General features: G+C 35.8%; 1 protein-coding gene across 1 annotated transcript in view; it reads right to left on the bottom strand.

Annotated features, from left to right (window-relative positions):
• Nucleotides 1-27,537, bottom strand: part of LOC107674496 (dedicator of cytokinesis protein 8-like) — a 49,281-nt gene that overhangs the window by 12,207 nt on the left and 9,537 nt on the right. Inside the window, exons 3-33 of the mRNA XM_016468477.1 lie at nucleotides 23,624-23,799; nucleotides 22,899-22,970; nucleotides 22,646-22,754; nucleotides 20,571-20,783; nucleotides 20,346-20,431; nucleotides 20,104-20,170; nucleotides 18,963-19,112; nucleotides 15,961-16,051; nucleotides 15,659-15,821; nucleotides 14,654-14,771; nucleotides 13,986-14,056; nucleotides 13,750-13,894; nucleotides 13,427-13,528; nucleotides 13,157-13,252; nucleotides 11,856-12,090; nucleotides 11,513-11,677; nucleotides 11,187-11,359; nucleotides 10,161-10,253; nucleotides 9,979-10,074; nucleotides 9,709-9,858; nucleotides 9,433-9,546; nucleotides 8,252-8,407; nucleotides 8,015-8,151; nucleotides 7,758-7,921; nucleotides 7,429-7,580; nucleotides 6,556-6,738; nucleotides 6,267-6,393; nucleotides 3,869-3,956; nucleotides 3,612-3,708; nucleotides 3,395-3,529; nucleotides 1,613-1,765 (exon numbers count right to left, since the gene is read on the bottom strand). Of these exons, the coding sequence (XP_016323963.1) occupies nucleotides 1,613-1,765; nucleotides 3,395-3,529; nucleotides 3,612-3,708; nucleotides 3,869-3,956; nucleotides 6,267-6,393; nucleotides 6,556-6,738; nucleotides 7,429-7,580; nucleotides 7,758-7,921; nucleotides 8,015-8,151; nucleotides 8,252-8,407; nucleotides 9,433-9,546; nucleotides 9,709-9,858; nucleotides 9,979-10,074; nucleotides 10,161-10,253; nucleotides 11,187-11,359; nucleotides 11,513-11,677; nucleotides 11,856-12,090; nucleotides 13,157-13,252; nucleotides 13,427-13,528; nucleotides 13,750-13,894; nucleotides 13,986-14,056; nucleotides 14,654-14,771; nucleotides 15,659-15,821; nucleotides 15,961-16,051; nucleotides 18,963-19,112; nucleotides 20,104-20,170; nucleotides 20,346-20,431; nucleotides 20,571-20,783; nucleotides 22,646-22,754; nucleotides 22,899-22,970; nucleotides 23,624-23,799 (4,077 nt within the window). The remainder of the gene's footprint in view (nucleotides 1-1,612; nucleotides 1,766-3,394; nucleotides 3,530-3,611; nucleotides 3,709-3,868; nucleotides 3,957-6,266; nucleotides 6,394-6,555; nucleotides 6,739-7,428; nucleotides 7,581-7,757; nucleotides 7,922-8,014; nucleotides 8,152-8,251; nucleotides 8,408-9,432; nucleotides 9,547-9,708; nucleotides 9,859-9,978; nucleotides 10,075-10,160; nucleotides 10,254-11,186; nucleotides 11,360-11,512; nucleotides 11,678-11,855; nucleotides 12,091-13,156; nucleotides 13,253-13,426; nucleotides 13,529-13,749; nucleotides 13,895-13,985; nucleotides 14,057-14,653; nucleotides 14,772-15,658; nucleotides 15,822-15,960; nucleotides 16,052-18,962; nucleotides 19,113-20,103; nucleotides 20,171-20,345; nucleotides 20,432-20,570; nucleotides 20,784-22,645; nucleotides 22,755-22,898; nucleotides 22,971-23,623; nucleotides 23,800-27,537) is intronic.

The following is a 27,537-nucleotide window of genomic DNA, read 5'->3' on the forward strand; positions in this document are numbered from 1 at the left end:
CATTGTTTCCTTTGCTCCTGCATTTCTCAGAGGCGCACGCATTACACCTATGTCATCCACCTGAACGTCTTCTGCGTACCACAGTCAGCGGAAGTGAGAGAAAAGTGTTTATTACGTTTGAAATATGGATATTTATCTTACGACATATAAACCGCTGTGCTGTGCTACTCATATTTATCACGCAGTAAAAATGCCCCTCCCCGCGCCCAAAACGAGTTGCCTGTGGATGAGAATCCAAAACAAGGACTGGTGGGAGGTTGTCCTGCTCCACTTCACAGTTGGCGAGCCGTTCGTTCCGCGCGTCATACGTCATTACGATATTTCTGCATCATTGCACATGTGCAGTCCTTTCAGTTTCGTGGTTCAATCCGATCGAGTGTTTACATGCACTCTCAATCGTATTAGAAAAGGAATAAACCACCCCCTTCAATCCGATTAAAATTTGATTCAGATCGAGCTCAGTTCGATCGATTAAAGTGTTTACATGAAGGCTTTTCAGTCCGATTGAGCCGTCAATCCGATTACAAACGGATTATTTGGTTGCATGTAAACGTAGCCAATGTGTCCACATGAAGGTGAGCTTTTTTTGGGTGAACTATCCCTTTAATTTCAAGTCACGTTCCAAAGTTTGAATGCTTAAAGCATCATGACAACAGAGGTCTGATAACTGCCTGAGGTTTTTTCTCATTTAGAAAACAGCCCTTCCCCCAGCTGTTCCTATCAACCAGAGCCATGTCATTTATCTGGGCTGGCCCTACTGAGGTTGTTGAAGGTTACATTGTCAGATACAGGTGTTAGGCTGTGAAAGAAAACGCAACACTGCCAGGCGCGGTCGGCCATTGCTGTCATAGTCTCAGATCATTGATTCCAAGGGAGGCTTGAACCAGAGGCTGAAAATGCTCCATCCATCTTGCTTAGCATCAGGAAACTGCAAAATGATCCCCCATTAACCCCTGTATAATTGCCAATGGATCATTTCAATGGCACCATTATGTTAAATTGAGCGTATGTGCGAAGCATCTCTGGACGTCACCAATCTCGCATCTAGGTCAGTTTCACCATGAAGAACGGCTCGACATCGACACCGCTGAGAAGATTAATTCTGAATTTGTGCGGAAACCTGACTTCACTGTTTTCACCGTTTAATCTAATGTGAGAAACGGCCTTGGGAAACATAAAAACACAAAGCGTAGAGGGGTAAAAGACGGTCTGCCGCTAAAAGAAATCAACATGACTTATTCAAGGTTACACTAATGACAGGACCGACTGCTGGAGCCTTTTACAAACCAAACAAGCAAACAAACAGACAGACAGGGAGAGAAATCCATCCTTTGCCCATTAAAGATGAATGAGATGGCAAACAACACGGCCATCTGGTAGGGGAGGGCTGAGGGGGGTGAGAAATTGAGTAAACAGAGGAAATACTCAAGCCATCAGGCTGGTGCACACAGAGGGACGGCCGGCGAGCAGCGACAGGCTCATGTTATCAGGCAGCAGACAGACAAAGAGAAGAATAACATTGTAGAGGGCATTGTCAATGTTACGTCGCAGAAAAGACATTTGATTTGTTTAACAATAGAGGTGTTGATCGATCAGTTATTTGGTGTCTTACACTAGCGGAGCTGTAGCTGTATCTCATGATCAGGTACAGTGTAGCACAAGCCTGACTCCTGTTGCCGTCCACACAGCTGCTGCAGTAATGAAGAACCTTCTGACACAGGTCAGCACACTGCTCGGCCTCCTCCTCAAACAACAGGTCACCAAACTGAAAAATATTATTGTATCAGTCAATATTCAATATTACATGATTACAGAAAGGGGAGACTGGGGATGTTTTGTACAATTTTCATTCTTTGTTAAATATCTCTAGGTGCAAGTGAAAGCTTAGGCTCTTGGGTGCTAAACAGACATTCAATAATCACATTTTGTTAATTCACAACTAAATTTATGCAGTTGTGCTAAGCAACTCCAGTATAGAAGGGAATTAACAAACAGAAAATGAGAAATTTGTCATATAATTATTTTTACAACTAATATGATGCTGATACTGGACACACTAGAAAAGTGTTCAAAAGTTTGGAGTTGGTAAGATTTTTTAATGCTTTTGAAAGAAGTGTCGTATGCTCACCAAGGCTGCATTTATTAGATCAAAAATACAGTTAAGCAGTAATATTGTGAATTAGTACAATTGTGAATATTCTGTGATGCAAAGCTGAATTCTCAGCAGTAATTACTACAGTCTTCAGAGTCACATGATCCTTCAGAAATCAATCTAATGTACTGATTTTTTGCTCAAGAAACATCTCTTATGATTAACAATGTTTAAAACAAGTTTTAATATGGTTGTGGAATTTTTTCAGGATTCTTTGATGAGTAGAAAGTTAAAAAGAAGAGCATTTATTTGAAATTTAAAATCTTTTGCAATGTTGTTAATGTCTTTACCATGACTTTTAATCAGTTTAATGTGCCCTTGCTGAATAAAAGTATTAACTTCTTATTGACCCCATACTTTTGAACTTTAGTGTATGATTAATTTAAACCATTTTAATCACTTAAGCAGTCAGTAGGGAGACTTTTTTTTTTTTTTTTCATTTTTGTTTAATTATTTTTTTGTCTTTTTATTTAATAAACAAATGTATAATTATTATATAGTATAATCATATAATTATTATTGTATGTAAAACCATTATCCACAAGGGGCCCAAATGTAATATTTTACAAATCACCTATTTAAAAATATGAACTGGATTAGACCAATCCATATTGGTCGACTGCTAATCTGAATATTGAGGTGTATGTCTCCCCTCAATATCTATAGTGGTTACTGCCTTTTAATATACATCTTGAACGTGTGTCTCTATATTTTCAAGTAAATGTTAATTATTTATTATCAATTATTTGCTATTATTGTTAATTATTTACTATTAGTTATTCTTATATTACAGTCCATGTGTCAAACATTCACCTCCGCACTATTTTCATAAATGATGTTAGCCAGGTGGCATAATTTATCACTTTTAAAACTATAGCTATTAAAAAAAAAAAACAGTTCCCTGTTTTGACCTCATATTTACTGTAAATCTCTCTCTATAACGTATTTTAGCATATTTGCTGGGGGGTTGATTTTTGTTTTGACAGAGAAAATTTGACAAGTTTTCTTCGCCTCAACATTCAGATGTTTTTTTCTGACAGAATCCAATTATGAACCAGAAATTAACCATGTAGACAACCAAACCCGTTGTAGCCTACAGCTATAAGATTTACAATGAGTTACACTAAAATAAACCATAATAAATGCTGTTATATGGTTATAAATAAAAACCAATTCAATTTCAGCACATTTTAGTGTACTGTCAGCCGAAACGAATAAACACGGCACACAAAAGGTCAGTACCTTAACTATGAGAGCCCGTAGGGTGCTGAAACAGTGTGACAGGAAGGTGGTGCTCTGATTACAGGTGAGAGAGTGCAGCAGAACCTTCAACACTCCACCAACCACATTATCCTTACAGTCGGCCAGAGGAACTGCCTGGAAGTAGAACACTTAAAGCATTATTTCATACTAAAATTTCTAAATATTTTTTATTTCCACTGTAAGAGTTCTGTGTTACCTGTACGATCATCTCCAGCAGGTCCAGGACTATGAGGTTGGTCTCAGTTGCCAGGTTACCACTGATTATGGCCTCCTGATCCAGCTCTGCTTTGGATCTGAGGAAACAACAATAACAAGAAATTAAGCTGTGTCTTAAAAAAAGCTTAATTTGAGCTGTAGATTAGGGCCGTGGAGAACTAGAACCAACTATAAATGAGAAGTGCCACAGGTTAAATGGATGTGAACCGTGAAATGATGGTACTATTTTACGCTCACTTGTCCTGCCTGTCGTTTGTCTGGCGCCACTGTGTAAGGTCTTTCCTCCAGCGTAGGTTCTCTCTCTGACCCAGCGTCCGGTCGTTACCTTGCACAACACACAGCCAACACACCGAGACAGGACATATTTAGAAAATATCTAAATAAAGGAAGTCTGCGGACTGTAAACGTGTAAAATTAGAATTTATTTTTTTTTTTATTTTTTTTTTTGACATGTGGCCAAGTATGGTGACCCATACTTGGAATTAGTGCTCTGCATTTATCCCATCCAAAGTGCACACACACAGCAGTGAACACACACACACACCGTGAACACACACCCGGAGCAGTGAGTGAAAAAAGACAGCATTTTACGAGAAATTAAAAATAATTTTAGTGCATTGTGGAAAACAAATAATATATTATTCATTGCGCCAACAGTAACTGTCCCCTCTGCAGTTAAAGGAATAGTTATGTCATAATTTATTCATCCACGTGTGGTTTCAAAAACCCGTATGATTTACTCTATTTTGTATTGAACAAAAGGTCATTTGTTTTAAATATCCTGTAACATATAAAGTGCCAAAATGACACCATAACAGTATTGTGTCTTTCCTGCCCAGATTTGCAGTAAAAAGTAACTAAATAAATACCACCTTTCCTCACACAATGTTATCCATGTAGCTTAAAAAAAAAAATAGAGTGCATGATATGAAGTACATTATTTGTATTTATTTCTATAAAAAAAATGAATTAAAAAAAATTAATAGCCAATGGCTCATTTTCATCGACAGTCCCTTTAAGGCTGGTCACCTTAAAAAAAAACTCTCACTAGTAAAATAACATAGAACAAATTCTACTATACATATATATGTGTGTATATATATATGTATGTAAATTTACATAATGTGATTTTTTTTTGGTGATATTTTTCAGTCCCATAAATAAATTTTATATATATATATATACATATACAGTGCCGTGAAAAGGTTTTTGCCCCCTTCCTGTTTTTTTGTTTATTTTTTGCATATTTGTCACACTTAAAATACAAAATACAAATACAAAATGCAGTTTTTAAATGATGATTTTATTTATTAAGGGAAAAAAGCTGTCCAAACATACCTGGCCCTACGTGAAAAAGTAATTGCCCCCTCCTGTTAAATCATGAAAGAACTGTGATTTTTAGAAAGCTGAGTTAAATTTCACTAGCCACACCCAGTCCTGATTACTGAATCATTATTTCAAAACTGCATTTTGTATTTACTCGGGATATCTTTGTGTAATATTAAAATTAGTTAGATGATCTAAATCATTCAAGTGTGACAAATATGCAAAAAAACAAACAAAAAAGAGGGGGCAAAATTTTTTCCACAGCACTGTATATATATATATATATATATATATGTGTGTGTGTGTGTGTGTGTGTGTGTGTGTATTCATTCATTTATTTAAAGTAATATATTACAATAAATAAATTTTTTTAATGTGATTTGTTTTGGTGATTTTTTTCAGTCCAATGAAAATATAATCTTTTATAATCTACCCATTGTATTCCATGGAAGAAAGAAAGTAAATGATGACAGAATTTCCATTTTTGGGTGAACAATTCCTTTAAAGGGTCATGAAACCCCCCGTTTCAGCACTAGTTAATTCTCACCACAGTTTTAAAAAAACGCTAAAAAAGTGGGCGTGGTGCGCAGCGGAGCGGAGGGGGGAGAGGGGAGACAGACAACACACACAGCTTAGCGTTCAGACAGTTTCATTTCGCTCCCATCGAGTTAAAAACACAAATAAATGCACAGCCATTTGCACTCTGCATCGAAAACATATATATAAATGCACTGTTGCACCTCCGAGAACTTTTAAGGCTTATTCTGTGGCGTTTATATAAGCCTTTTGACGGGTTGTGTCACGGAGCTGTAAAAACGGTTACACTCACTAAGTGAATGAATCGCGTTTGTGCCGAACTCTTATTACAAAGCAAAAACAAACACTCTTCTTCCTTCGATCCATGAACGTTTCTCTCAGTTAACATGCGCGATGTCATCTCACAGTCTGAAACGTCTGTCATAGCAAATCAACACATGCTGTTGTGAATAATTAAGCAAAGCGTCTTCTTATAAGATAAGAACACGCAGTCTCATGAATAATTTAATAGACACCGATGCGTCATTGATGCATTGCCACGTCACAAATTGTGACGTCAACACGATGTAAATAAAAAATAAAAAAAGCAAAAAAGCTTAAAATTAACCAAAATTAACCAGTTTTTTTCCAACAGTTAAAATTATCGGATGCTTACATTGTCTTCTATTATGTGCAACACAAACACCTCTGCTAAAATCTCAGAAAAAGTAGTCTGGGGTTTCATGACCCTTTAAAGGCTAAGATAGGAAGTAAAACATGAGATGCAGCTCACCTCCCACCCTTTTCATCATTTCTCCTCTGGCTCCGATTCCTCCCAGCAGAGCCTCCTCCAGACGCGCCTTAGCCTGCTGAGACTTCTGCAGGGCCTGTGTGCTCACCTTATCAGAACTCTGCTTCCCCTACACACACACACACACACACACACACAATACACCACATGAAAATCTTCTAATGACATCCAGAAGACGTCTTCCTGTCCAAATCAAAGTACATCCTGTCACTGTGACTAAGCACTTCTTGAAGGTCACTGAGTGATGCAGCAGTGACTGATGTGTTTTTACCCTGTACTCAAAGCAGGAGATGCAGATGGCGAGGAGCTCCAGCAGACGGCTCAGCTGAGATGAAGGCACGTCCACAGTCCAGCGTTGGATCAGATTCTGATCTGCGTTCTTGATAATCCACAGGAAACACATGAGCAGATTGCGACTGGTCTCTGCTGTCAACATGTTGCTAGTTTTCCCCGTCTGGACAAAAAGACATCGTCAAAGAATATTCAAATGAGAATTACTGTTTCTTTGTAATATATCAGATGAATAGGCAAATATCCATACATATTACAAGGCTCTCCGGAATACCTGATTATGATTGGTCAATTGCGGTCAAATATATTGTATGCTAAACTCTATACTCTCATCTCATTGTTGTTGTTAACAGAAACTAAAACTGAAACTATTAAATTATTAAATTACTTTCCTTTATTGAATTAAAGTGGAAATTAACCTAAAAAACCTAAAATTATTTTTTCATTCAGTTGCTAAGGCAAAATTTCTTATTTTTCTTAAAGTACTAAAACTGCTAAAACTATAACTGAAATACAAATCATTTTAAGCTACATAGAAATATAAAAAAAAAAAAAAAAATGACAAAAGCTCCAAAAATGATTACAATTTAAACAGAAATGAAACTGAACACTCATTATTTAAAATAAAAGCTATTTTGAAATATTAATAAACATTATAATAGCATATAAACAATACTAAAATAGCACTGACCACTCCACAGACTTTCTTCTTATACAATAAAAAGATTTAAATGTTTAGTGTTCATTTATTTCGCATGTCAATTATGTTATTAATTATTTTAATATATTATAATATCATATCATATAATATATAACGTTATAAAAAATTATGTTATTTAAAAACTATTTATACCACAGAGGCCATAGAGACCAGTGCATTTCTCGCTAAAGTGTTGAAAGGATTTCCAGCGATTGCCATTGCAACAGATTGATTGATGGGGGTGATGCTGTCAGGATCTTCCTCAGGCCCACCGGACTTGCCTTTACCGCCACGCGAGTCAGATACTGTGAAAACAACATATACTCACTCACACATCTAAACCACAGATCTGAAAAGCACCATCCATTTCAAACTACCATCATGCACCACCAGAGAGCCATAATCCAGCATTTTGGCCCACTGGCTAAAAGCAACTATCAAGTCTAACTGAGATTAACAACGTGACTTGTGTAAGGCAGTACCTGTGAAGTCAAGGTAATTGATGGAGTCAATGATGATGCCCACTAGAGGGAGGTAGAGAGCAGCAATCTTAGCCTTGACCTCTGGCCTGGAGCAGCGCTGGTCCAGATCGTGAGCGCACAATAAGCTGTATGTGGCATTGATGGCCTTTTGTTGTACTCTCCCCCTGTGTATACACACATTAATTAATAACGTTTGGTAAACGCACTCGTGAAAAATTCACTAAACGCTTTAGTGGCACACATTAAATGTGACTAACCCCTCTGACTCCATGTCCAGTGCAGTGCTGAGTTCGGTCAGCAGCAGTCCGGTCAAGTAATGCCGCTGCTTAAAGTCTTGTGACAGATCAAACATGGCTGCGATCTTATGGTCCTGAAAACTGCACAAGCTGGAGGTCTGGTGACAGAGACAAAGGTTTTATCGCAATACTCATTGTTGCCAAATAGTGTGAGTGTTAGATGAGACACAACACAGCAGATGATGATTCTTCACTGACCTGTGAGGAGGTGGAGGGTGACGGGGAGGCGGGCGCAGAAGCAGGGCTGCTGAAGAACAGGCTCAGATTGAGGTAATGCTCATGACTGCACAGGACCCTCAAAAACTCCAACCTCATACTGATCAAAGTCGACATGCTCACGCTCTTTGCTGCCATCTGAGACAGAGAAAGAGAGAGACAGAGAGAGAGAGGGAGATGATTTAATAATATTTTTAGTTCTGCTTGAGCCAAGGTGCAGTCGTTTACACACATGTTCTTAATATGGCACTCATGCAGGTGGTGCAAGTTTTAGTCTTATCCTGTTCACTATATATCTGTTTATTATAAATAAATAAATGTATAGAAAATATATCTGGTTAATTAGTTAAATATTAATAGTAAAAATATTAATAAGTGGTGCTCAATCAAGGTGATGCAGGTTTGTTCTTCCTTTTTATTAAAGAAATTAATACTTTTATTCAGCAAGGATTTGTTAAATGAATAAAAGTGATAGTAAAAAAAGTATCATAGGTCCCAAAAAAATATTAAGCAGCACAACAGTGTCAACACTGATAATAAATCAGCATATTAGAATGATTTCTGAAGGATCATGTGACACTGAAAACTGGAGTAATGATGCTGAAAAGGTCTATTGAAATTGCAGCACTGCGTCACATAAATAAATTATATTTTAAAGTATATTAAAATAGGAAGCCAATATTAGATTTATTTTTTATTTTTGATCAAATAAATACAGCCTTAATGAGCATAAGAGACACCATTAAAAATCTTACTGATCCCAAACTTTTGAACGGCAGTGTGTGTGTGTGTGTGTATATGTTTTTAATGTTTTTTAATTGTACGTTTTTTTAATTGAATATACAGTCATATCTCAATACAAGAATATCATAAGAGACATTCATGGTCATGGAATAATTGTTTGGCCACCTCAAGGTGGCATTTTTTTCTTGTGCAAATACTGATCAAATTTAGTTAATAAAATATATTGTTTTATTTATTCATTTATTTGTTTTATCCAAATATTTGACTGCATTCACACTAAAATATTACTCTGCTTTACTTCAAAAGCCATGCCTAAACGGTTCATGCTGGACAAACTTGTGATGTTCACTGAACCGATTAGTTGTGAATGACTTCTTTCTATTAAGATAATCATTAGTATATGAGATGAGCTGCAGTACCTGGTTGCAGTAATTCTTCACCAGCTGAAACACTAAGCCACGGTCCATCAGAGACATCAGGTCATACAGGAAGAAAGCCAGGCTGATGTTAACCTTCTCTGCCTGCTCTAGCTCCTGAAGACAAATAAACACACACTTCATCTCTTCTCATTAGCACTGACAAATAACATTCCTCCAGAACATCTAACCTCTTGTTTGTCTCATGTGCTCCATGTTTACTGATTTACCAAACAGTTCTTGGATTAGATTATGTTCTGTTCAGCAGGATTCAATCACCTTTTGTTGTTTTACTAAAATGTTTCCAATCTCAGCAGTTACCACGTTGACAATGGTGGTGATGTCATCTTTGAAACGATCCGAAAACCGATTCCTACGAGAGACTGCCTTCTTATCCAGCTGAGACACATGCTGGCTCATGCTCTTCACCTGGAGTGTGTACGTATGGACAATGAGAATCTAAAAAAACCTCATAAACAACATCTTATGTGTGAAATTTCAAGTTGGTTTGCTCAGCAACATGTTTATATTCAATCAAAACCATCTTACAAGAAGTTCAAAGAAGAACCAGGCGTATTTGTAGACGTTCTCTCTGCAGACTCCAGTGCTGACCACCATCTGAAGAGCCAGCTCCTCATGGAACAACTACAAAGACAGACGGATTTGCTTATTAGGAAACACAACCTCTGCTGAAATGACAGACATCTTAGGTAATGAAGTGGCAAGTCAACCTTTCTGTTTGTGGGCCGTGTGCTTGAGCTTTGTGAACTATTGGAGACTTTTCCAGCTGCTGAGATGCGACTGCCAGGAAGATTTAAACCCTGCTGGAAACCAAAAATGTGGGAACAATAAGAAAAATGCCAATTGAGTCAGTGTATATGTGCATGTAAAAGACTGCACCATTCCAAATAGAACTAAGAATACGCTTTTAATTTTGTTAATTTTTATTACAATTTTAATTTAAGAAATTGTGTTGTTGTTAACTAAACTTTTTTTTTTTTTGAAAATCTGTAATAAAATATAAATATAAAATATGAATTTTAAGCAAATTTCTTTAATGATTAATAAATACTATAATAGCATTTAAACAGTCAGACTTAATATTATTCTTTATATATGCTAAACACCTAGAAAAATGTAAGTATGATATTGCATTTGTGTATTCATTCATTCCTGAAATAAGCTGAAATAAAATAAATATTAAATGGAAAAACTGCAAACTGAAATAAAATAATTGTAAGCTGAAGTACAAAAAAGACTGTAAATAAATGAAAATAGACATTTATAAAAAACTAATAAAATGACTAAATTATAAATAAATACTATAAAAGATATATAAACAATACAAAAAAATACTTAATATTACTCTTTTATATATGAATTTATATATATGAATTCTATATAGAAATTAAATACAAATTTCAGTATATTAATATAATAGCGGTAAGATGAACGTAATACAGTATAAAATGTTTGAGCTCAGGATCGTCAGGATTCATTCTGACTGTAATAAAAGTTATTCTTCATCAAGATCTTCCTCATCATTTTTTCTTACAAAATGAAATACCAATTTCAGTATATTAATATAATATAATATCATTCTTAAATCTTTAATAAATGAAATGAAATTTCACTGAATTGTAATTCAGTATATTCCTCTTCCTATCATTCTGTTTCAACATTCTGTGGCCAATTCAAATTCCAGCTCATGAATTTTTGTCCAGCACAAGTTTGATGTTGCATTTGTGTATCTGTACCTTTCCTAGAATGTTATTGACCTCTGCGTCCTCTGGGCTCTGTGGTGCTGGTATATCAGGGTTGCTGCTGGAACGAATGCGTGACTGAAGCAGCATGAAGCCGACCGTGGTGGCCGTGGCGCGAGTCAGAGTGCTGTATCGGCTCTCTGGGTGAGCCATCAGACCTCCTGTGCCTGGTGAACATAAGCCTCAGCTCAGTGACAGACAACAACAGAGTAAGTCCCACAGCCACTAAAAACTCTGTCCCACACGAAAAAATGGATTGTTTTGGATTGGTGAAGAATTACATCACTGGCGGTCAAGATGATGTCACAGCCCTACTGTACCTGAGGTGTGGATTTCATGTTGTGTGTCTGGCAAGCGGAACACAAAGTACAGGTATGTTGCTAGGAGACAGTTTCTTCCCTGATGGTCCTTTGCCAGCTCCTGACTGTTGTGAAGACTGTTGACAACCGACACCACTGACTCAAATGCAATCTGGGCCAGATTTGCTGCACAAAACAAGATTAAAGCTCTGTAAAGCCAGCTGACAATCCTGAACATGCATACTCGCCTACACAGTATGCAAAAATCAGTACATCTAACGTACTTCTATGCTAAAAACATGAGTTTTTTGTCTTTCCAGTGAGTGAAATACAAAAGCTAAAGCTCTTCCTATCTGAAACGCACCAGTCTGTCCGGCGATGACCATGGGCTGCATGATGAGACGGAAGAGCTTGTCGAGGACCTGATGGAGAAACAGCACCAGCGGCTCCAGGCCGGAGGATGACAGCGAGATGATGCTGAGCTTCAGCTCGTGCTCAAACATGTTTTCAGAAATCTTCTCATCTCCCACTCGAATAGGGAATATGGTCTTGCCCTCCAGGGCGTGACACAGAGTACAGAAACGCTCCAGGTGACTGTCCTGTGATTGAATAAACGGATTTGTGAACAACAGCCATTTCGTTTAATGAATGCTTCTGAAATATATTTTCACTGCATAATATTAGTAAAAATGTTTGAAATGTCACCTATAGAAACTGGTATTTAATTTACTTTATAATAGGTTTCTGATAATAATAATATAATATAATATAATATAATATAATATAATATAATATAATATAATATAATATAATATAATATAATATAATATAATATAATATAATATAATATAATATAATATAATATAATATAATATATTACATTTATTTAGTACTTAAACTTCAGTTAGTTGCCAAGGCAACATTTCTAAATTTCTTTTTTTTCATCTAGTTTTTAATCTTATAATTCAGTACATTCTTATTCCTTATACATTTTATATGAGGTTGGTCAGTTTCATTCAGATTAGTATTTTTCACACTAGTTGATATTTTAACACTTTAATAACATTTTAACATTTTTCATTTAACCCTCTAACTCTAGCACTTTCTATTCTAATTCTATTTTATCTATGCTCTATTCTAATGCTAGCCTCTAACACTAGCCTTCGTTGTCTATTCTATCTACTTGTTTTATTTTTATTTAAAAACAAAAAAGACCTTCTAACACTAGCATTCCCTATTCTTTTTGTATTCTACCTGCTTGTTTTCCTATTATTTATTTAAAAAAAAAACCTTGCTACGTTTACTGTGTTAGGCTAACCAAGACTTGTCATAGCACTTACATATTATTGCTCTTTTGTTGGCTTTGATTGCTTCTATTGTCCTCATTTGAAAGTCACTTTAGATAAAAGCCTCTATTAAATGACAAAATGTAAATGTAAATGTAATTTTAATACTTAAAATCCTGCTGAAAAGAAGGGCTCAGTCTGGTTTTTGTTTAGCTTATGGCCAACCAGCATGGTCTTTCACGTGACACTGATTGACCTTGCGGTCTTGCTAGTTAACCTAGTTAAAAAGCGATGCTGGAAGCATCAGCACACCAGCATTCAAAAAACTACATAAACTGAACTTTCCAGCTGGGAAGTGAGTTCTGAGAGTGTTTCGCACCTGTGTTTGGACTGAGGACACAGCTTGTAGCTCAAGGTTGAACAGTCCCTTATGATTCTCCAACCACTTAACAGGAGGTACCTGAGCTGGCAGTTTCTGAAGGCATATAAAAAGACCCAAAGTTACAGAATATACACTATTTTCAAACAAATGAATACACAAAGCCACAGAAGAATCATTCAATATGTGCCCAAACGAGACATCAATGCAAGATTCCGAAATGAAATGATTGGCATCCAAAAAAGGCAGCTGTGAAATGGTTGACTGTACCTCTGGGGAATGCAGGGAGTAGTTCACAGGAAGTTTGTCCAGAACGATTGGCAGACACTGCTGCCCAGTCTGCAGCCTGTCATTGTTCAGCAAGGGTAACCACTGCAGGGAAGGAAGTGAAGTCATGACACTCATTTCTGTGTGGACAATGTTAACATTGCTGGAGTCTTGGTTCGACCTTCCACCACCGTTATAACCCTGGGTATATAATCTTTGACTATGTCAAAAATGTCATGTTTTACTATCCTTGTAGGGACATTTGGTCCCCACAATGTAGCATAAACAAGTACACACACACACAAACAATCTGTACAGTCACTCACTGAATATCCAATGAGAGTCTCCAGACTTCCAGTCTGGTTCTGTTTCTGCTGGCAGCTGATATGGTAAAAGGTGAACAGTAAGTGATGTTTCTCTGTTAAACGGGCTGGAAGATGGATCTTTATCTCGTCATAGAAATCAGGAGACCTGTGGAGGAGATGGAAACAGCGCTCTCAAACCACCCTTACATTTGCTTGATATATTGATCACTAAAATTTTTGTAAGAGAGCATGATTACCTGTTGTGGTATGTGACTGGAGTGTAGACCTCTTTAAGAAACTCAGGGCCGCTTGATTTTCCAAAGATTACCTTTATTAGGACAGTGCAGAGGAGAAGGTGAGTGAGATCAGTTTTTGAATAAGGGCAAAAATAAATAAAATATAATTTTTTAAATCTAAACTATAGTAATTACACAATCACAATTATGAAATTCTGGCTTATGATTTAATGGTCTGTCACTTAAAAGTGTAAGGTTTATATATTCTGTATGTCATTTATTCACAATGAACTTGGAATCATACAATAAAATAATAACAACAACAACAATAACAATACATTATTATTATTATTAATTTCACATTATTATTATTATATAATTTAGTTTGCATAATATAGTTACATCATATTTTCTTTAAATCTTTGTAAACCTTGCACAGCGGTAGAATGACAATAATCGAATTATGAAATTAATATTTTTACAAACATTTTAAATTTTTTTACGGACCACTTCAGTCTACCAGCTAACCTGATTTCTATTATATTCCTATTATATCATAATGTTATAGAACAATATTTAATATTATTATTATTGTTGTTGTTTCTGTTGTTGTGAATATTAGAATATAAATGCAATGGTAATACATTTTTGACATCTATGAATAAATATGAATATGGTTTTGCACTCACAGGCATGGCACAGCTAGGATCCTCACCACTCATGAACTGGATTTTAACCGTAATGTTTCTGGCTGAAGTCAAACGGTTAGTAAGATTCAACCTCAGAGGATACACATACAGCAGGTTCCTGTAACATGATTAACATAAAAGGAAATAAACGCTAAAGTTATTTGCAGACAAAATAATTATTCCATTTGAAATCCACAACTGTGTGTAAAAACATTAACTGGCCACTAGATGGCGCAGACCGCTTACAGTTCAACACTGACAACATGGAATAAACTTTTTTTTTGTATATATCTTTTTAATTATGCTTCCAGTTACAACAAACAAACAAGGTACATAAACACATCACATAATCTAACAACACGTGAACAGCCTTAGGTTGAGCATAACCAGTGACGAACACAAGGAAGAAACTAGTTGCACCAGTGTTGTCATGTTTCATAAAGTCTGTCATAAATATGGGATGTTGCTTATGTTTTTCCTGGCTTACTTCCATATAGAAGTTGTTTTAATGCAAGTTTATCCTAGAATTATTCAAATAAATTTAGCAATTCTACTTTTTCCATCATCTACGTATAAACACACCCTCCTATCCCACTGATCACAGGGTGTTTTCTAGGTAAAGCAAGTTTCTTATTTTAGGCTTGATTTGTAAGACCTGATTGATTATTCTTCTTATGACACCTGGCAACACTGTCCTGCACAGTTATTCCAACTATTTGTTCATAGTAAATGAGTGACTAATATCAACCACAGTTCTGCACTCCAAATTCTGACAAACCTTATTACCCAGAACTAAGATTATTTTAAGGTTACTGATTAATCACTGCATCCCATTTCTGCTAGATCTCAGCCTGACAACTCACAACAAGCATGTGTATGTGTGTGTGTGTGTGTGTGTGTGCATGTTTTTACAGTATAAAAACCATTACGCCTATGGAGAGTCCCCATAAACCATAAAAACCAACATGTGTGTGTGTCTGTGTGAGAGAGATAGAGAGTGATTACTGGTATATATTGTGAGGCACATAGACTTCACTGGAAGGGAACTCCAGCACTTCTTTAACCGCCCGTGGATTTTTCTCAGAAACTGGCTTCACTGGAATCAGTTCTGGGCACAGACACCCAGGAACCGTCTCCGGCACTGGAGACACTTCCAGTCTCAGAAAACCTTTCAAACAACACATACATAAATGGTGCAAGATGAGTTACATGCCAAAGTTTGATTCTTATAAATAAATGTCTTTAATCACCAGTTCACTACTGTTAAAACTGAACGGACAAATGGCACAGTTAGAACATCTCCTCACCAGGTATGATTTTAACACGTCGCTGACCGGACGACCTCTTGATGTCCGCCAGAAACTTGAACAAGTCCTCGTCACTCAGACGCTCTCCTTCCTGCCAGCACACACAAGAAATGCTCAGCTCAATTCAAAAATTACATTTTTTCAAATCATACGTGTCTGGAAGATTTTATGGAGAACACCAGAATAATTCTTCAGTTTAGAGGAAGAATATTACAAGAATGCAGTGTGATATTAGAGCTAGCTGAAGAACGCAGGCACCAGTTAGTCTGGAGAATGTGAAGAATGGAATAATGCACTCAAGGTGAACTTATTTTTCACAGTGCTAATTCAATAAGATTGGATTTTTAGGACAGGAAAGCACTGTTCTAAAATATGCAACTTCTAAAAATAACCCTTTCATCCCATTTAGTTTCTTAATACATGTTCCTGGGGCCCGTTTCAATAAGGAGGTTCAACTAACTCTGAGTTGACTTACCCTGAGATGGGAAACTCTGAGTTTTTGGTTTCAGAAAAGCTAAATTGACTCTGGTTTAGTGCGTGCACCACGACTATGAGAAGTCATGATCAATAGACCTCCGAAATTATGATTCACCATGGCAACAGCACCGACAAAAAGCCCTCCGCATACTTCCGAGTCAATAAATAACTTTAATTCTTAATCACTGTTATAATATCAGAGGTAAAAACTGTAAATTAATTTACTAAATTTCATTCTCATGGTATCCCACGGCAAAAAAATAAGAAAAGAAAAAGAACGTAGCAGCATCTAAAAATGAATTATAAAAACAATTCAATCAAGGTAAAGCTTTAAGCATAAAAGTTTCACGGGTGTAGGCTACATGACTTTACAAACATTTGACATATTAAATATCATTCAGTATCATTTCAATGCACAGCAGCTTTTTCCACAGTTTAACGCTCTTTTCACATAGGCTTATTAAATATTCTCTAATCAAACCTGTTACATTTCTTAATTAGAGTAATGAAATTAACAACGGACTTGTACTCAGTCGACAGCAAGAAGGCAGAGGCTCACAAAATGGGGGGAGAACCTGCACCAGCACCACTGACAGATGAAGAGGAGATGGTCAAGTAGAAGAATTTCTAAATCCAAAAGGAAAACAATAACTGTTGCTTTTGTGTTTGTAGAAAATAAAGATTACCAAATAAATTGTAAATAATTTGTGTTTATTTAACAGCTGTGGTGGTGGTTACAGAATATATCTTGTACTACCCCTCCATCTGGCATCCTTCCATTCAATACAGTAATCTGCTTCATTTTCAGAAGGTGCGATGATGAGAATATGCATGTCATCAATGCATCCAACCACACTGGAAAGCCTAAAGGAAATTCTAATTATTGGGTTACTTCCAGAGGTTGCAGCAAGATGTTATCAAGTGAACATCATTTATCAGATTAGCCTCATTTAAACCGATTTCTACAACACTGACCTACCGTCCAGTGAAACTCCTCTTTGACAGATTTGTGCCCAGGAAAAAAATATCAGAAAGACCGTGAGAGCGACGTGCACTTTCCTTATCAGTCTGCATACAGCAGCCTTACTAGTGTGCTCTGCATCTCCAATGTTTTAAAGAAAACTACCATTTAAAATGCTACTGCTCAAGTAAATATGCATGTGAATATGGCAAAAAAAGTGTCTGCATGATGAAAATATGCGCAATGAATGAATACATGCACTGCAAAAAATGCTTTTTCTTAGAATTTTTGTCTTCTTGTTTACAGTCAAAATATCTAAATATTCTTAAATCAATATGCATTTTCTACATAAAAAAGACAAGGTATTTAGTCTTGTTTCCATGGGGGGAAAAATCATTTAAGTGCATTTTTCTTATTTTGCTAATTATCTGCCAGTGGGATAAGAAATTAAAAATATTGTTGTGTCCGTTTGCATTAAGATTATTTTTCTTGTCCTATGGCGGACAATTTTACATGTTTTACATAAAATGCACTTGTTTCCCCCAGGAAACAAGACTAAATATACCTTATATCCTTTTTCATCTACAGAAATTGCATCTTAACGTAAGAATTTTTAGATATTTGTACTTGAAATAAGACAAAAATACTCAGTAAGAAAAGCATTTTTGCAGCGTGAATGAATGAATGAGGTATTTAAACATCGCTCATGCTTTAAAAAGGGGAGGAGACCATAAGAAATTCTGGGTTTACCAAAGAAAACCTGGGGGGGATTCCAAAAAGCAGGTTATGTGACATACCCGGATATGTTTGAGGATAAGCGAGCGGATCACCTCAGCTTTCGGTTACAAAATCGGAGGTTACTTTCAGGGTATGTAACGGAGCCTTCAGTGGGCGTGACAGATAGCGCACAACATTATATAATGTTACAATATGTAATATAGCCTATATATATATATATATATATATATATATATATATATCTCTCTCTTTTTGATGCATTTTTTATAAATCATGTCTCTCTGAAATTTTAACTATTTGTAAGTATTATAGACACAAATCCCATGTTTCTACAGGGAGAACTATTACATATGTTTGATCAACAACAAAATTATCTAACATACATTAATTTTGTTAAAAAAGTACCCATATCATAGAAAGTGTCTCTTATTATATGATGCTTCCTCTAGATTATTTTAAATTGTAATAATATTTCACAATATTACTGTTTTCACTGTATATATGCTTAAAAAGTGCAAATTGGTGAGCATGAAAGACTTACTTCAAACACATAAAACTAATCTTACTGACCCTAAACTTTTGAATGATAATGTACATAAACTCAAACTTCACTGAAAATAAAGAAAATGTTTATTATCCATTTACAAAGTGTCAAAATGGCTAAATACCTGTGGACTGATCAGCCTAACCTATATATCGGTTAATCACTTTTTTTAAATATATATTTAAAACCAACAAAACAAGATGATAAAATCAAATCAAGATAATAAAATTATGCATTTTAATCGTTTTCATTAGGCATACGGTAGCCATTACTCAACCATACCCTAATGACCAGATAGATATCTGGAGAAGGGTAGGAGATGGAGAAAATTGCAGATCTGGCCAAAGTGGAGGGGTCAGTGTGGGGAGTGTGAGACCGCAGGAAACCCTTCATCTGATCGGAGTTCATGTCAAAGTGGACGTTCTCTGAAATCTGAAGGAAAAAAATACCATGATTAGCATGGATAGCATAAAACAACCAGCCAGCTAAACGTTTTACCACATTGTCAAAGAATCAGAAGGGAAATTGTGGTGCATAAAGAACAAAAATACTTCATCAAATTTCAAGCAGAGTGAGCCAATCAGAAACTAAAGACACCTCAAAGAGAGCAACATTAGCACAGTTTGGCCCTAATTGAGCTCTGAATCTCACTCAATCGGACACAACTCATCTTCAAGCCTTACTCAGGCATATCAGACATCCTAAATTATGTTTTTCGCTCTTAACATTGTGAAATGGGTAATTCCTCCCATCCAAAATACTCTCTTCACCAAGCCATAGAAAAAAAAATCCCATGCTGCATAAAGTCCCTATTTAGCATGAATCATCTGGTCTGTCTCTTGCATTAACCTTCTTCAGTAAAAGCTAAAGAGGATTAATGTAATACTTCAGAATATTCCTCCCAAATATATCTGCTGTCTGTCCATTTAATATGGAAATACACACAGCTTGCATTAAAACTCACTGATTCCTTAAGATCCTTGACTGTCAGTCCAATTTCTCAAATTTTTGGTAAAGACAAGCTGTGTGTAATTGAGTGGTTCATCTTCACTGATTTTATAGACCTTGGTCTAAACGGTTCAGACTGAATTTGGTGACCCATTTCTACTTCTTGGTAATTAAATTGTTGTCTTAGATGTCTACACACACAAATTAAATATAGATGTTGATTTAACTTCTGACAAAACAATGTTTATGGCTGTGGCTAATAAAAATATCTCTCATTAGTCTCTCCAGCTCTGTTCAGACTGAAGTGGAGGAATGTGGGAGGACTAACAGGAAGAACACTGACAGGAAGAATATTTATTAATTATGTCTCCCCAGCTTAAGCAAATGGGTTTAAGCTAAAGGGTCAAAATACAAAAACTATACCACATATTTAAGATTTTTTTCATAGCTTTTAGGATAAGCATCAGAAACTGACCTTCTTTTTCTCCTTCAGGTCATAGAGGGCCATGGTTGCAAAGAGGGGCTCAATTTCAATCTCAAATCTGTAGAAGGAAGAACAATATTTCAAAACCAAACACAACTCTAAACCAAATTTTTATGCATATGCTATGAAGACCATTTCAACCTCAAAGTATGTAACAGGTCATTTAAAATAATTTATCAGACCAATCATTCAGAGAAAATAACCAATATTAGTGGATGGTAAGGAAGTATTACTTGATGGTCTGGCATCGCACTAGTATCCTCTGCCCAAAGTGCTCCTTGGGACAGTCGGGAATGGGCCGAATCGCTACTGCATCCTCCTGTACACAGTCAAGGACAGATTGAAGACAATATTTAACTTCAAACTGAATCCTTGTGTTCACAAAAATTAATCGCTCAAGGATATTCTGTAAAGAACATTGTTAAACAGTATTTAAAATAAGTAAGGCAAGGCTGCACCTCATCAATAGGTGGGTAGAGGCCAAAGAGCTCGCCATAGCGGTTGCTATTTCTGGCCTCCAGGTTGAAACGATCCAGCTCCTCCGGGCTGCTGAAGCGCAAGAGGCTCTCCACACGATGGTCCGGCTGCAGGGCCCGTAAGTTGAAGTCTGAGCATGTGAGGGTGGTCCGAGTTGTATCATCACATAGTGCTGGCAGGGACGGTGATTTTTCCTGAGGGACAGGAGAGAACATATTACATACATAGGAATTTTTTATATTATAGTTTTCAGACTGGAGCCTTAGAACCCCAAGGAGCCCAAAAGAGAGTGTTAGGGGGGTCTAAAGAAAAGTTTTTATAAAAAATAAATAATTTTGTAATTCTTTATTAAAATAAAATAAAAAATATATAATAAAATAAAATAAAATAATAAAAACTCACATTCATCGAATTTGAAAAAGTTCATATAGAATATATATAATGACATAATAAAATAAAACAATATTAACTGTTAAATGTATAATTAACAATAAAAATAAGGACTGCTCACATTTATCACATTTTTAAAAGTTTATAATAATATTTAGAAAAGAAAAGAAAAGAAAAAAGTTAAATTTATAATGAACAAAAAATACTGTTCACATTTATCACATTAAATACATATAAAAGAAAAGAAGAAAAGAAAACATAAAAGAAAATAGTGAAAAGAAAATTTTAAAAACATCTATCAAATTTTGTATTGTTATTTAATACTTGTTTGTTCTTTTTTTCCACACAGTATTCAGATATATAAACTAAATGGCTAATTTAGGCGGGAAAAATCATCATATGTGGAGGTCCTTGGCTTACAAAATGTGAAAAACCATTGTCTAAGAAAAATATGCACATATACAGAACAAAAAAAAAAGTAGCACATGAATAAACTGTTTTCCAATCTTATGTCTGTTGTGATCACCGACTCAACTGGCAAAGCCTCCTTAACTTCATTCACTGCTCTAATTCACGTGTAGTTATGTGGCCAATGAAGTTGAGGAGGCATTGCCAGCTCAGTCAGTATTCACAAAAGACATAAGATTGGAAAGTAGTTCATTTCATATACTTTTGTTTTTAATTTTACTTTCATTTTGTATGTCTTTTGTGATTTGACTGAACTGGCAATGCCTGCTTAACTTCATTCGCTCCTTTGCCACATAACTACATGTGAAATAGAGCAGAGGAGCTCTTATAGTTCTGAGACTAATGCCTTTTTCCAGGAAGACCATAAGCCTTTGAGATGGATGAATTCCCAAAACCCTAGGAGAGATTTCTGTTAATCGCCAAATATAAGAACCATATGCACTGGCTCTGATAGTGGGCATCATGCAGGGTTCCCATGATACATTGCGTCTAGCCTGTGGGATAGACCTTCCCGTACCATTTGTATTCTTAATCCACTTGCTTAAAGACACACATCACAGAACAGAGCTGGCTAGCGGGACCTTTGGTACTCCTCTGGATTGCTAATAACCCCTGCAGTGAATGTGGAGGCCCTTTAAAGGATCCAAAACTAAGGGAGGATCTTGGTGTTCCTGCAGACTCTCAAACTAAACTCATGAAAAATACATGGAGTGAAACAAATCTTTGTGGTTTGGATAATTAAATCTTGGCAAAGCTGCACTGGGACGGAAGTAGTCGGGACAGAATGAATATTCATGCCTCATTATGTCCCTGGACTCTGAAAAACAGAGGTGGGATGGAGCCAAGATGGTGGTCATGGGGACAAATAGAAAAGAAAAATACCTGGGAGAAAGATTCTGCTTATTTTCCTTATTCTTTTCAACTGTTTACTTCTTATTAAGAGGAAATGAATATGTTTTGTTTGTGTCTTATGGCAGGGAATGAGCACACATAATGGAACGGGTGGTGACACACTTCAGAGGCTTTAATATAATAATAATAATTACAAACAAAAAAGAGGAATATAAGTGGCTGTGGGGTTGGGTAGCGTCCTTGAGTGACACTAATAACAATGTGAACAAAAATCCCAATTAGCTGCTTTGTTGTTGTAAAAAGGCTTCTGTATAAAAGAGTTTTGTTTTTTATAAACTGTGCTTACTACTTGCTCTTGTTTGTCAGGCTCAACGTCAGACTCAAACGTCTGTCTCTGTAAGACTCTGTTAGCATCTGTCCTCTCGGCGTACGCAATCCACCCATAACCCTGAGATCTGTAAATGAGAAACACAACAGCATTATAGTATCTGTGTGTCTGGTGTCATTTCTATGAGTTATGTTTTTTGAATATTTAAGCTGCAGTATTTAAAATTCAGCCCTGAGGAGGGACAGGAAATGAATGAAGTCTGTGAATTGACCTTCTGCTAACCACCAGCCAGGGCTGCGTGTAACTCTGAACACAATCCCTCACATGAGGATCCAGCTCCACTCTGGAGACACACAAACACACACATTCAAACAACACACAAAGCTTTACAGACACACACTCCGAACACAAAGTGTGTTTTAATTTTATGTGTATAATACTTAGAATTATTATATTACAAAACAATAAAATAATGTATTTATTTATCAAATGATAATAATAAATTCAATATATATTAATTTATTCATTTTAGAAATATATATTTATACATTTTAGAAATATATATATATATATATATATATACAGTATATATTTATATAAATAATTAAATAAATCAATTAAACAAATTGACACTACTAGTGACGCCAATAATATATAAACACCATTATTATTGCCATTACATTTTTGCATCTAAATGGTTGCAAAATAATTTTCATCTCTGTTGTAAGTGGTTTTGCATTTCTCACCTGAGATTGAAAATGACTTGTGAACCCTCCTTTCTGTTGAATGAACATAAGTATACTGGTTCTGTTCTTTAGAGATCAACAAATGCCACCTTTTATTAAAAGCTAAATTAAAGATATTGGCCAATTTCTACTCAATCTAGTAAACTGCCTGCTACACTGCATTACAATCACAACACAACTGCTCAAGTCAGCACAAAGATATTTGTCTAGTTGACCTTCTCAACCCCAACAGGGAGCATCCAGCACCTACCCTTCCTCGGGGACAGAGGGGCGGATGGTCCTGCATTCCCTCTCCACCAGCTCCACCTCCAGGTCGTCGTCTGGAAACTCCCCCAGCTCCTGCATGAGCTCGGCATCTCCACTGCACAGCTGTGACATCAGGAACTCATCCAGGTCCACCGGCTCAACTGCTTCATATGACTGAGGCTATAAAGATAACCAGGACATACAATCAAAAACTAGTGATCATAAAATGAGCTCTTTGATGGTATGGACAGACCAGGTATTATGAAAACCCCCTGGTTACACTCTTAAAAATAATGGTTTCAAAAGGGGGTTTTGCAACGATGCCATAGAAGAACAATTGGTGTTTCCCAGAGAACCTTTAGTGCACAGTTTTTCTTAGTGCAAAGATCATTTAAAACAATCTAAAGAATATTTTTCTACAGTATAGAACCTTTTGTAGAATGGAAAGGTTCCATGGATGTTAAAGATTCTTCATGTAACCATAGACGCTAATAAAGAACCTTTATTTTAGGAGACCATTTGAAACATAATCCATGACGTCATAATAATATGAAGCAAAAGTAGTGTAAATTATGAAAATGTATATTTTATTCAACAGCCTCTATAGAATCAAAAATACAGTAGTCTATATATAATGTAAGCAAAAAAGTTGCAGTTAGTTGCAGCAAACAGAGGCCAGAAACCATCATAAAATATGAAGTCTACCCTGAATATATCACTACTGTATTTTTATCGACACTAAAGCATTCAATCCAATTCAACATTTGTTGTGTATCAAAGAAGACATGCTTTTAATCTCTCTCTATACCAACTAATGAAATGCCTAAAATGAAAACACACACAGAGAGAACTACAATGCTCTATGACCCCCATAAAACAATGAAACAAAGAAGGAGGCTGGTAGGAAGCAATACATCACTTTAAAGCTGATGACAGTTCAGAACATAGCAGTAAAAATGCATTGCCTACAGTTGTATTCCTCCTTCAGTAAAGTTGGAGTGGAACAGAGCGTGTTTTGTCGTGACTTGAGGCAGACAGCTCCAGACCTGCTGGAGATAATCAACATAACTGCTGCAGTGTTTTGGGAGGTTGTGATCTCTTGAGATGTTTCATAGAGATGGATTAATCAGAAGGCTATCGGGCATAAAAATTAAACCATCAAACTAATGCTAGCCTGTGGAAAGAGACCAAAGCATGTCAAATAAAGGATTTAATAAAGTGTAACTTTATGATAACCCTAGCTGTTTATGTAACATTTTTTTTCACACTTAAGGTTTAGTGAAGGCTTATCTCTTGCAAAGTGTTGTACAACAATATTACCAGTTATCTGAAACATGCCCTTATAACACAAGGACTTATAACTTATAACTATAACAATACTGATAAAACATTTTCAAAACAAAGTATCATATCTAAAGCATGTAAAGGTGTAGATGTTGAATCTCATCACAGCAGACATCAATAAACAATCAATCTAGATAAGTTTGTTATATAATGAAAATCATATGTCTGCGGCATTTCATCAAGGAATCTTAAGAAGAGCACTGTACTGTCTAAGTTATCTGATTTCATCTGATCTCTATGGAAGCCCATTTCTGCCTTCTTGGCAGAAATGCCAAGAGAAAGAAAGTTGCAATAGCATGAAATAAACCTGGGAAATAAAATCACAATTACGAGAAATAATGTTGCAAAAGTGAGAAATAAAAATTGTAATAGGGAGAAGCAAAGTTGTAACACTGTGAAATAAAGTCGCAATAATGAGATATAAAGTCACAAGTGTGTGAAACAAAATCGCAATTGCAAGAAATAAAGTTGCAAAATTGAGAAAGTCGCAAATGAGAAATAAAGTCAGAATGGTAACAAAGTCACAACTGCGAGATATAAATTTGCAATAGCATGAAATAAATTTGCAATTGCGAGAAACAGTCACAATAGTGGGAAATATATTCGCAATTGCGAGAAAGTTGCAAAAGTGAGAAAAAAGTCGTAAAAGAGAAATAAAGTAGCAAGTGAGAGATATGAGGTTGCAATAGCATGATATAACTTTGCAATTATGAGAAACAGTCACAATAGTGGGAAATAAAATCACAGTTATGAGAAATAAAGTTGCAAATGTGAAAAATAAAAATTGTAATATGGAGAAACAAAAGTTGTTACACTGTGAAATAAAGTCACAATAGTGAGATATAAAGTCACAAGTGTGTGAAATAAAGTCCCATTTGTGAAGAAAATAAGTTACAATAGTGAGATATAAATTCTATTAGCTTTTATTTATTTACTCTAAGGTTTTTGCATAGCAAGTGCCTGCTTACATCTCTGGTGTCTACCTGAGGTAGTACAGGGAACAAAGTTTGGGCATAATAATAACTGTTAAAAGCCTTTGTATTTAAATATTGCAACTGTTCGAACGTTTTTTTGCTGTGTGGTTTGTGTACATCAGCAGCAGCTGACAACGGAGGAGCAGAGGGTAATTGTTGATGAATACTGATATAGTCTATGGGTGGAGGTGTTATTTCTGTAGCTCATCTAACCTCATTCACTCAAAAGCAGCAATGGGAAACAAAAAGGCATTCGAGTGTAATGCATTTCTTAGAGAAAATAGGAAATAAGAAAACTCTGACTTTCATATAATTGTATTATTTAACATAAAGGTTTAAATGTAAGTTTCTCATCCTGAGGCCTAATTGTGCTTTTTGGAACATGGAAGCAACCACAAAACAGTTCTCGGTCTATATTCAACAACATCAAGCTTAATATAACCCACCCAGGCTGTGTGCATTGTGCAAATTTAGCTTAGAGTTTCATTTCTGCATCTACAAATTGAATGCAACCAACATACAGCAGACAGAGCAAGTGCATCTGAAAAGGGTGGAAGAAAATACTCACCAAAAAATTCCTACGTACAAACTACGAGGCAACTGACAAGATGGCGTTGCCCGGAAATAAAAACGACTTGTTTCTGCAAAATTCTTCCTTAATAGGTTTGAGCCGCATGAAGCAGTCTATCTTTTGTGGCTTCCAAAACCAGGATATGACATCACAACCACTTCCCTTAAAAGCTATGACGAAATAGCAGGGGCACATATGCACTCATAAGTCAAAAACGTAAAGATAAGTTAAAATCAAATTATGAGTCAATATTCTGCTTTCAACTTTAAGAAATACTGAAGGAATTATATGATCACTGTCAAAAAAGTGAGAGGTATTGTAGACCATTATTGCATGTTTCAATAAACAAGAATGCAGATGCATAATAAAATACTTAACTAACAATTAACAATTGTGCCTTGCTATTGGTTAAAAATATTGTTTTACAATAAATAAGCAATGAATGCTAAATTTAAGGGTTTCTTGTGCTGTAAGATACAAGTGTACACATCAGGGCGCTATCATGCATAAACAACTGAATTTATCAAATATTCAATAATTATGACTACTTATCAATCATTTGAACACATTATTACAGAGGTATAATCTGTACTTAATCCTGATAATAGCAGTTTTTCATCTTTCAAAATCATAACATTAACATTTGCCTTTCACTGCAATCTATGTGAAATATGGGAAAACATCATAGGGAAGATTATGTTTCCATGAAGTCAACAGCTTCTAAAATCCATGGATATTACAGATGAGTGTGTGTGTGTGTGTGTGTGTGTGTGTGTGTGTGTGTGAGTGTGTGTGTGTGTGTAAGCTGGAAAGCACCAGCTGCAGTGGTCTGGTAGCCTGGGCTCTGACCCATTTTCAGTATAGAGGAAGCACAGACAAGTTGGAGCTTAAGTATATGCACATACACACACACATTTTGAACTTCCCATTAATTTCTAATGTTAATAAATTAAATGAAATAAAAATATAATTTAATATTAGTATTTTTTTATTAATTAATTAGTTTAATTGGTATTAAATAAATGCAAT

The sequence above is a fragment of the Sinocyclocheilus anshuiensis genome, unplaced genomic scaffold, assembly GCF_001515605.1.
Source record: "Sinocyclocheilus anshuiensis isolate Anshui unplaced genomic scaffold, SAMN03320099.WGS_v1.1 scaffold1214, whole genome shotgun sequence".
NCBI classification, from domain to species: Eukaryota; Metazoa; Chordata; class Actinopteri; order Cypriniformes; family Cyprinidae; genus Sinocyclocheilus; species Sinocyclocheilus anshuiensis.